At 43.0% G+C, this 11,769-nt stretch overlaps 1 protein-coding gene across 1 annotated transcript in view; it reads right to left on the bottom strand.

Moving 5' to 3' along the window:
* Positions 1 to 1,198: 1,198 nt before the first annotated feature.
* Positions 1,199 to 11,769, bottom strand: part of LOC117496882 (CD5 antigen-like) — a 34,957-nt gene continuing 24,386 nt past the window's right edge. Inside the window, exons 6-10 of the mRNA XM_034148729.1 lie at positions 4,537 to 4,857; positions 4,156 to 4,452; positions 3,350 to 3,667; positions 2,840 to 2,934; positions 1,199 to 1,874 (exon numbers count right to left, since the gene is read on the bottom strand). Coding sequence (XP_034004620.1) covers positions 1,779 to 1,874; positions 2,840 to 2,934; positions 3,350 to 3,667; positions 4,156 to 4,452; positions 4,537 to 4,857 — 1,127 coding nt within the window. The 3' untranslated portion in view covers positions 1,199 to 1,778. The remainder of the gene's footprint in view (positions 1,875 to 2,839; positions 2,935 to 3,349; positions 3,668 to 4,155; positions 4,453 to 4,536; positions 4,858 to 11,769) is intronic.

Here is an 11,769-nt window from a genome sequence, read left to right as displayed (position 1 = left end):
ACTCACCAAGTGTCAGAAAACACAACCCTCTCTATTTTCCTCCATACCCAAATCTCTAAAAAAGGGGCTGCAACGGATCTGATACAGACTGATCCAGATTTGAACACTGTCCTGACGTCAGGACAGTGGCGCTACGGCTATTGGGCCAACTCCACCAATCAGGAGGAGACAGCCACGGCATTGCCGTTCGAAAGCGCTGGAGACGCTGTAGTACATATGCCAGGCCTGTAGATGGTGCTGTTCTCACAGAATCAGCCCTTGCAAAAACAGAGCTAACATTTTTCAAATTGAGCGAAATGAGGCATGGCTAAAATGCATGATCTGTTTGGTATTTTGAAAAAAAAAAAAGTATAAATATGCCTTATATAGGTATGGTCCTACACTATATTATTCAAATATAGCATGATAGGTCCACTTTAATAGGCGAAAGCTAAATTCTTCAGAAATGCAAAAAACAACAAAATCAATCAAAATTCTTATGAAGCAAAAACATTTCTCGATTCCAAAATCACAACACTTGTTTACCGACAATGTTAACATTTTAAGTACGAAATAATTAGTCTCCTGAATTTGGGAAAATCCTAAATCACAAAAATAATCTGAGTTCTTTGAAAAAAGTGAAATTCAAAAGAAATTCAAATGTTTCATAAAACTCCAAAAAGTAATGATTACATATTATTGATCATCTTGTGAAATAAATACAATCCTCAATAATACAAAAACAAGCACATTTCTTGATCACATAACAAAGCACATTACCTTTTAAAAAGGAAACTTCTGCAAAATGATGTACATTTTTAATTACAGCATGTTAGTATTTAATTTCTTATGAATTTGGGAATGCTCTCCAATAGGTGGAGTTCTTAAAAACAGCTAAATGACTACAACATACAGAAAATACCATAAAAATTGATATAACGTAAGAAAAATACTGAATGATTGAAAATGATTACAAACTGAGCTCAGTACATGTGAAATAAGAACATTAAAGAAAAGTTAAAATCTTATACATTTTGGCAAATTACAAATATAATCGGATTTCTCTAAAAAAAGCTTCTTTTTTTTTTACAAACAATCTCTTCAGACCAAAATTAAGCAGAATTCTTCAGAAAAAATTTTCAATAAAAAAAAATCAGCATTGTTATGAAATAAGAAGTGTTTGGACTATTTACTTTTGTTAATTTCCTATTTGTATATTGTTCAGCTAAATCTGGTCCTGCTGCTAAAATGACCCATGTGACCCACAAGGGGATCAAATGTCCCATTTCGCTGATCAGATGAATTGTTGTGAAAAACGTAACATTTTAAAAACTGTACTTTTTCTTATTTGTTGATTGAATAACAAAAAAACTTGTTGTGCTCGAGGTCTACAAATCCAACACTAGGTGGCGCTGTAACGCGTTCCTCCTGTTATCTCAGGAATCACTACATTAGATTCAAACACTGGGTATTGTAACACTGTTTTTCGAGGATATTTGAACATTAATATATGGCATTAATTGGCCAACTTTGTTCCTGAGCGGCCTGGGTTGGTGTGTCTGTGGTTTCAAACTGCACCGACTGCATTGACTTTTCAAAATAAAACTAACTTGTGATGTTTTTTAAAGATCTTCATCTTCAGTGGGAACCAATGGGCTTGGAGCTGACAGGAAGTCAGGAAACATGAGGCACTAACACATTGCTGGTGACTTTCAGAGTAAAAGCTATATTTTCTAACGTTGGTTAAAAGCTATAAGAGCTGATAAACCCATGTGTGTGAGAGGAGCTCCTTGGAGCTGCTACTCTGCTCCCTGAGCTCCTTCCTCTTCAGCAGGAACACCCAGGTAATCCAGCTCAATGTCCTCCTGTCGGCTCGGCCTCCGCCCCCTGGTGGACTGGAGAGACATGACAGCACACAGTGAGACTTCCTGCATCACTCCAGTTCAATAATACACACTGTTTCATTCAGTCAGTGGTGGAACAACAACATGTTTCAGTACCTCATCATTCAGTCAGTGGTGGAACAACAACATGTTTCAGTACCTTATCATTCAGTCAGTGGAACAACAACATGTTTCAGTACCTTATCATTCAGTCAGTGGTGAAACAACAACAACATGTTTCAGTACCTTATCATTCAGTCACCTTATCATTCAGTCAGTGGTGGAACAACAACATGTTTCAGTACCTTATCATTCAGTCAGTGGTGGAACAACAACATGTTTCAGTCCCTTATCATTCAGTCACCTCATCATTCAGTCAGTGGAACAACAACATGTTTCAGTACCTTATCATTCAGTCACCTTATCATTCAGTCAGTGGTGGAACAACAACATGTTTCAGTCCCTTATCATTCAGTCACCTTATCATTCAGTCAGTGGTGGAACAACAACATGTTTCAGTCCCTTATCATTCAGTTAGTGGAACAACAACATGTCTCAGTACCTTATCATTCAGTCAGTGGTGGAACAACAACATGTTTCAGTCCCTTATCATTCAGTTAGTGGAACAACAACATGTCTCAGTACCTTATCATTCAGTTAGTGGAACAACAACATGTCTCAGTACCTTATCATTCAGTCAGTGGTGGAACAACAACATGTTTCAGTACCTCATCATTCAGTCAGTGGAACAACAACATGTTTCAGTACCTCATCATTCAGTCAGTGGAACAACAACAACATGTTTCAGTACCTCATCATTCAGTCAGTGGAACAACAACATGTTTCAGTACCTTATCATTCAGTCAGTGGAACAACAACAACATGTTTCAGTACCTCATCATTCAGTCAGTGGAACAACAACATGTTTCAGTACCTTATCATTCAGTCAGTGGAACAACAACAACATGTTTCCGTACCTTACAGTAGAAGTAAAGGCCGATGGTCACCAGCAGCTGAGTCAGCGGCAGAACGGCGGCTCGGATGATAAAAGGTTCTGGATCTGATCGAACACCTGGACAGCATCACATCAAGAGTCAGCAAACACACAGAGACCTGAACCCACTTCAGCATGGAGACTCCTCTCTACAGTTATATTACAATAAACTACATCTTAAGATCTTCATTCAACCCCAACCCTTTTTCCTGTTCATACCAGACAGTAGGACTGTAGGGAGAAGCTGCTAGCTGTATCTGTTAAACAGTCAGTAGTCATGGCAATACTCCAATGTAAACTACAGCTGACTGGAGAATTGCTGTTCTGGATTCATGTCTTCACGGTTCATTGCACTTATTGTACGTTGCTCTGGAAAGCTACATGTGATGTAAGGGTGTGACTGCTTCAGGGCTCACAGTAAAACACTCAGTCCTTACCAGCGTTCTCCTGGGGAGCATCACGCTCTGTCCTTCAGTAAACTCTAACAGCTCACCTGTGACGGTGACGGAGAGCAGACGGCTCTCAGAGGAGAAGTCCTGAGGAAAAGCAGAGATGTGATAAACACAGCTGTAGTTTCCCTGGTGGGCGGGCTCTGCAGCCGGGAACAGGAAGTGGGCAGAGTGATTGACAGCTGGCTGGGTGTAGTTGTGAGTGGAGGAGCTGAGCTGGAAGGAGCCTCCTGGGTACTGAGGCTGGATGGAGCAACTGATGGTAAAGGTGGAGCCTCTGAACACCTGGAACCCCTGCTGCTGGGCCCCGGAGACCCCGTACAAGGAGGAGGACACAGAGATGTTGGGCAAAAACAGCTTATCTGGAGAGAGAGAGAGAGAGAGTTTTTTTTCTTTTGGATTTCTTAAAGACATCTCTTCACATAGAAACAGAGTTCAAACCAAGCTCTCCCTCCACCACAGAGCACACAGATGGAGTGAAACACTAACGGTTTAAAAACTCCTCCATATTTCTCATCAGATAGTGAAATCTAAAATCTACACTCACTCTTGCTTTCACCAAGAGAAACACATGTTAGTGAGTTGCTGACCTGCTGTACTGTTTACTTTGTGTTTCCTGCTTTTGTAGATCCACATGTTTGCCTGCCCCAGCAGCAACAATAAAAACAGTCTCTGTGAAAACCTCCTCACAGTCTGAAGACACCGCTTTGAAAACATTACAAAGAGCTTTCAGTCTGTGACAGTCCAGGTAGCAGTGGTGATTGTCTCTTTGTCAGAGAGAGAGAGACTGACTAACAAAGAGACAGATGACATGATGTCATAAACAATGTCACTGATTACCTGGGCTTACCTGAGCAGGTGAGATTCAGGAAGTAGTCAGAGGAATCTGATGCTGCACACTCCCTCAGAGCAGATCCAGACTGAGCACAGTCAGAGTTGATCTTCCACACAGATCTCCTTGAGGACCCCTCTCTCCGTCCCACAGAAACAGCAGAGCCACAGTCGAGCTCTCTGCAGACGACTCCTGCTTCCTTCAGGGTCCAGGGAGAGAGATAGCCCCCCACTGGTCTCCATTCTCCGTCATGTTTCACCTCCAGAGTTCCTGCACAGCGACTCTCTCCTCCCACCAGCTGAACACCACCAGGCTCTGAAGAGAAACAAGAGAGTGATCAGAGAGAGAATAAAGTGAGTTTGATGAGAACAGAATGAACCAATCACAGCTCCTCTCCACCTGAGCAGGTGAGGCTAACAGCTCTGCTAGGTGAGCAGGTGTTTCTCTCTGAGGCTGAGCTACAGTCCAGGAGAGCAGACTCATGGCCTCCACACTGGAACTCTTTGGTCCACATTGGAGCCTCCCCTTCTCCATAGAGCGCCCCCTGGAGGACTGAAGGAGCCCCACAGCCGAGCTGCCGGCAGACCACCTGAGCATCCTGCTGGTCAAAGTCAGCCTCACACACTGAGGACCAGGACGGGTTAGACTGGGTAGACTGGTCAGAGTTCACCTCCAGTCTGCCTGAGCACAGACCAGTCCCCCCCAGCAGCCTGACAGAGTCTGCAGAGGACAGAAGATCAAACAGAGGTCAAAGACACACCATCAAAGAGATGAAACAATATTTCAGAGATTCAAACTGGACTCAGTTCCAACATGAGTTGATGATGAACAACAGAACACATGTTTATAAGAACACAGACTGCAGGTACCCTCACATCTACATCTGATACCCTCTAGCAAGTGGTCTCCATTAGTGAACCCTTTCCCTGTGTCTTCAACAAAACATCCTCCTCTGCAGATCCTCTGCTCCTTCTGCTCAGGGACTCAACATCATGTTTTAAAAAAAGGTTTTATTATTTCTCACCTATCTAATAGAATCTGATCCTAGAACAAAAATCCCATTAGAAAATGAGTTCTAAAATATGAAAGCCAAAGGAGCCGGACTCTGCTCTGAAGGAGCTTCTCAGGGTGAAGGGCGCCTCGAGGAGCCCCGGCTGAGCTGATCAAAGCTGTGTCCAGGAGGTCTTGGTGCTGTTATGGTGGAACCCAAAGAACCTGCTGCTGGAAACCAGAGGCTCAGAGAGAGGTGGAGCTGAAGCAGGAGTCCTTTCAGACTGGTTGTCCCAGGGGACTCCTCAGGCAGCAGACACGCATGTCTCCATCCACACAAATATGTTTCAATGCAAACACAAATACTTAGCGTTTTGTAAAAATGTAAAAAAGTTTCACAAATATATTTCTGATCCACACACAAATAGTTATTGTTTTAAATAAATGCAATATAAATCCACAAATATATGACTTTAAAGGGCCCATGTCATGGCCATTTCCACTGATCATAATTACATTGTTGAGGTATACTAAAATAGATTTATACTGTGCAATTTTCCAAACTCACATTGGTTTCGCATACAGCATCTCTGTCAAGCATGTGTATTCAGCAGTATTCTCTTTCTCCACTAAACGACTCGTTGGAGCTCTTGCCCTCCCCTCCCTGTGAGCCTAGTGTGCTCCGATTGGTCAGCTCGGCCACTCGTTCTGATTAGTCAACCACCAGAGAGGCTGCGCCCATGTCTAACAGTGCTTTTCCCGGCTGCTCTCAGCGTAACATCAGTCTTATCATGGCGTCGGTACAGCCGTATATTTTATATACATATATATTTTTAACTGTTGTTATAGAAGAGTGTGACGGCCCCAGGGCCTTTGTCTTACGATGGAGTGGAGCTGAAGAGGCTAATCAGCACGATCACGGACACCTCCGGAGCCCAGCTGCCCGGAGTCACACGACGGCCCCAGTCTCTCCAAAGCGGCTGCAGGAAGACTAACTCTGCGATCCTCTCAACCACCTATCTCTGCATTTACCACAATAAATGTGCCGTGGTTTTGTAAACTCGTGTATGTCTCCTTGTCTTTCCGTTGTGGCCACGAGCCGCTCATAACAAAGAGTAAGTTATTTTTACCCGTTATAAACTACTACTGTTTGATGAGAAATCAAATCATGGTTTGCTATATATGAATTCAGGGAAGAAAGGATAGGCCTACTAAGTATTTCCATTAAACTTTATTTTTAGAAATGTACAAAATGAACATAAATATACATATATACACACGGTATATCATCCATTCCTCCTCCTCGCATATTGCCTGCGCAGAGTCGGTGCGGTGCCTTTTAGCACGAGGCCTCAGTAGTAGTAGAAGCCCCTTCCCCGTCATGGATTGTCCGCCAGGATCTGGCTGGACGAAATCAAATGCAAATCACAAAATATTAGAGAAACTTAGTTGTTTTAGATTCGTTAGTAGTAGTTGTGTAATGAACAGCTTGCCTGCTAATATGCTAACCTAGCTTTGTTTACCTTGGTAGCTAACACGATATGAACGTTAGCTTGGAGGAAAGGCAACTATAATGCAGTGTAATAAAACTACTATGAACAAAAGCTAGTGGTTCATATTAGGCTAGCAATAACGTGTTTATAATTGCAATCGTATACGGGTATTCTGCTACCATACAATGTAACTTGCATGAATACATTGTTTTGCGCTAGCATACAGCTAGCCTCGTTAGCTACATCCAGTATATGTACTGTCACAATGTACGGTAAATCACCCGGAGTATACTGTATGAGTATTCCGTGTGTGTGACTGCAGACATTCTCCTGCCATGACAAACATGTAAGGCCATCTGCTGACATTGTAGTTGATATATTTAAACGCTAGCAACGTAGCATCACAAAAATGTTTTTCCGACCAAAACTAGCTCTAGCTCCGTGTGTTAGATGGTTGCATACGCCAGCTATAATGTAATTACGTTTCGCGACTGACCGCACGGCAAATCACCCGGAGTATACTGTCAATAGGTATTTTGTGTGTGAATGCAGACATTCTCCTGCTATGAGATACATGTATGCAAGGCCATCTGCTGATATTAGAGTTGATATATGGAAACTCTAGCAACTTAGTTAGCACAGTTAGCACTGTGTCAATGGCTTAGCAGTCCAACACAGTTTACACATTTAAACAGTCTTGTTTGATAAATACACAAATAACAATGCAAACTTACAGGTTGTATACCCAGATCTTCCCCTGCTCCAAACGGTCCAAACAAGCTGTGCATATCCGGCCTCAAACTGGGCAATGTTTTGGAAGCTTTCGTCTGTGAAATGCCGGTTCTTCGAACCTCTGGAGGAGGAACACGCCGCTGCTGGTGTGGCCATAGCTCTTCGGGTTTGGTCCATTTCGTTCCGGGTACCGCATGACATCAGGCGGTACCGGAAGAATCAAATGGGCAGTGACGTATCTCCAACGAGGCGTTTTGGGGAGGTATTTTCTGTGTTAGAGTTTTACTCGCTACAGGGTGTACTTTGAGGGTTTTGACTCTGCACACCGTTTACATGCATAAAAACCTTCATAACACACAAGGGGACGGGTAATAACCGGAAAAGCATGACATGGGAGCTTTAAAAGTGTTAAATGTTGTGTATCAATAACATATTTGATGTTACATTTCTATAAAATCCGCTTTTGTGAGTGGATTTCTGAGACACCCTGACGCCGCTAGATTCACAAATGCATTTTTTCAAGATGGGAGTTTCTGTAGCCAATCAGATGTCTGCATCATTTAAGCCAATCACATAAGTGCGTCCCTTTCGGGCGAAATCACTGCCCTGCCCACTTCCCGGTAAAACTAAGGCATCAGAACGAAGCGGAAAACAATGTTAATATCACTTCTACTCTAGCTTAGAAGAACACGATATGAGGTCCATCCTAAGTCTCTGAACTTGAGTCCATGCTTCCCTCACTTGCGTCCTTTCCTCCAAACGAAAAGGGAGGGAGTAAGGAAATGTGTTTTCAGAGCAATGAGACGTCCTTTCCTCGGAGTGTGACGTTAAAGGACTTCCGTTTGTGATTCCTGATCGCTGCTGGATCGGCTGTCAGTGGCTTTAACAGCTGCAGACTTCTGACAGAGTTTGTGTTTGCAGACATGTTCGCTGTTCTATTACTAATAAGAGGCTCCCAGTTATCGCTGCCAGAGCAGCAGCAGTGTGTTATGGCGCGTTTCCACTACAGAGCGGAGAACGGTTTAAGAGGGCTGTGACGTCAGCGGCCCGTTTTTGGTTGCGTTTCCACTTGGCCTAGTACCGGCCGGCGGGTCCTAATTCACAGTTTTTCTGGCCTCATAAAATCGCGGGTCTAGGGCCAGAGACAACGAGGCTGAGTCGGGCTGAGTATGCTAAACTAGAGAGAGAATCGCTGGCAAGGGGGCTACAACTACAACAAGATGGACATATTTGACTGTGATTTAATTGTAATACACGTTTCAAAATGATGCCGAAGTAACAACATACTGATACCGGTTAGTAAAAACCATGAATTAATGCTTTGACAAGTCTGCAGACAGACGGCAGGCGAAAAACCTTTTAAAATGCGTGTTTTCTAAATGGAGATTGGCTAAGCTAACGCAGTATATGCTCCGACCGTCCACACTCACAACAACGGCCTATACAGACATAAATAAAGCAGCGACTGTATTCGCCATGACACAGGCAGTCTGTGGTTTGTACTTGTTTAACTTTTGTCTAGTTTCTGAACATATATGAGGAGCTGTGAGCTCTGAGTGCTAACAGCTAACGGCTGTGTTGTTTTTCTGGGGTTCTCATTGAAGATGACGTCACGGCTCCGCCTACACTGCGTTACTATAGTTGCTACCCCTGGTACTAAACTGTAATGGAAATGCGCCATAAAGTGAGCCAGTCCTAACGAGGCCTAGCCATACCGAGCGAGGCCGTGTAGTGGAAATGCGCCTTTACCTGCCTCACCTCACACCTGCACAGTGGGGGTTCTAGAACATTTTACATGGGGTGGCAAAGGACAAGTACTCGAAGTGGTTACCTGTTATAAATACCTTGGTATCTGGCTTGATGATTGTCTTACTTATAAACTTCAGGTCATTAATCTGCTTAAAAAGCTGAGGGTTAGACTAGGTTTCTTTTTTAGAAACAAGTCCTGTTTCTCTTTTGAAGCCAGGAAAAGGCTAGTCACTGTGACCTTTTTACCTGTGCTGGACTATGGTGATTTGATATATATGAATGCACCTGCCCATTACCTGCACAAGTTAGATGCCGCCTATCACAGTGCTCTGAGATTTGTTACTAACTGTAAAGCACTTACTCATCACTGTACCCTGTATGCCAAGGCAGGTCTGCCTTCACTTACTGTACGGAGGCTCAGTCATTGGTACATATTCATCTATAAAGCTATGTTGGGTAAACTCCCAACTTATATATGCTCTTTGATCTCACAGAGAGTGGCAAGTAGCTATTGCCTGAGATCCCAGGATGTGTTTTTATTACATGTGCCAAGTGCTAGGACTGTTTTAGGTACTAAAGCTTTTATGTGCGCTGCTCCTCTAGCTTGGAACACCATGCAAAACAAATTGAAACTGAGCATTTTGGTTCCCTTGCATCATTTTAAAGCATGGCTGGATGAAATGTTATTAGATACCTGTCATTGTGAATAGGTTGCTAATTTATACCCCTGTAATTATGTTGTGATGTCCTTTTTGTTTTCTGTTGTTTTTATGTGTAACCAATGTACTGCAGGTCTCCCTTGAAAAAGAGATCGTTGATCTCAATGGGATTTTTCACCTGGTTAAATAAAGGCTAAAGAAAGAAAGGGGGGGCAAGAGGTCAGGGTGGCATGGGAGGGCCGACAGTACGTGGTATTTTATACTGTATGTATAACCTATTTATTGTTAAATCATGGCCTAACACAAGTGTTCTTAATGCACAAGAGAAACAAGGTGTTCAGACAAACAAACTAACATATAGTATAAAACAGCAGAAAGTACTCATGATACCCTAGAACTCTGTTTACTGTGAGTACAGTAAAAGTACTTAGTTATAATGAAGTACACAAATGACATCACCCATCTCTTAACCCTCCTGTTGTCTTCGGGTCAAATCTGACCGATTTACTACTTTCATCAATCATAACTTTTTTGTTTTACATTCGATTGCATTAAGGCTTTATGATATCCTTCACAGTAGACATTTGAACATATAAAATTGCTGATCACCACTTTCATTGAATTTTGGATGATTTAGTCAACTTTGTAACAGCCATGGTGTTCCCGGACACACACACACACACACACACACACACACACACACACACACACACACACACACACACACACACACACACACACACACACACACACACACACACACACACACACACACACACACACACACACACACACACACACACACACACACACACACACACACACACACACACACACACACACACACACACACACACACACACACACACCACACACACACACACACACACACACACACACACACACACACACACACACACACACACACACACACACACACACACACACACACACACACACACACACACACACACACACACACACACACACACACACACACACACACACACACACACACACACACACACACACACACACACACACACACACACACACACACACACACACACACGTGTGTGTGTCCCCTTATGTGCCCAATCCCCCCATGTGAATCACACCTGGCACACACACACAGAACAATTTGACACATTTCCCGCTCTTATGTGCCCATCCCCCCACATGGATCACACCTGGCACACGCAATACATGTTCAGTGTCTATTCTTTGTATATTTACTGCAGTTTTTCATGTATACCAGTAGTCTGATACAATATTTACAGTTCGAAAGGGTGTTAAATGAAATGTGGTGATGATTAATGGCTTTTGTGTTAATGTAATAGCAGTTAAAACAGGACCGGTCAAATTTGACCGCGAACACCAAAGTAAGGCGGGGGGGGAACGAAGACAATAAGAGGGTTTAGAGAGCTAAAGGTGACCTGTGCAGCAACACATTTCAATATGTGTCAATACTAAGAGCTGCTAGATTGTGCTGCTGTGATGGAATATGTACGCATCCGATGAAGCATTGCATGAAGTCTGTTGATGATCAGAGGCTGTTGTTGGGGCAGCATAAACGTTTTTTTTATTTGTGTTTAGTAGGCAGACCATGCAGGCCTCAGAGAGTTAAACTTGGCCCTGCGACCATAGTTTTACTGTATTTTGTTTTGAAAATCCACAGCGGAGGTTTGTGTCGTACTACATGCTGTGTATTTTGCATTTCTCTCAGTAGCCAACGATCTGTGAGTCTGTTGGCTCGGACATAAACTCCGTAATAAATGTAGTCTACATTTCATAAGAGGTGTAAAACCTGAGAGCATTTTAAATTGCATTTGAACTAAATGCTTATATAATCTGTAGTTGTATTTGTATTGTTGATTTATTGTGTGAACGAGGCGATGTAGAGAAGGTTAAAGGTGGGGTAGGTAATTTTGGAGAAACCAGCTCGAGTGCGCTAAGATTTGAAAATACACACACAGCCGGAAAAAATCTGCCACTTCCTTATAGAGCCC

Source organism: Trematomus bernacchii, unplaced genomic scaffold, assembly GCF_902827165.1.
Source record: "Trematomus bernacchii unplaced genomic scaffold, fTreBer1.1, whole genome shotgun sequence".
NCBI classification, from domain to species: domain Eukaryota; kingdom Metazoa; phylum Chordata; class Actinopteri; order Perciformes; family Nototheniidae; genus Trematomus; species Trematomus bernacchii.
The sequence above is the reverse complement of the archived record's forward strand: the minus strand, read 5'-3'. Positions and strand labels throughout refer to the sequence as shown.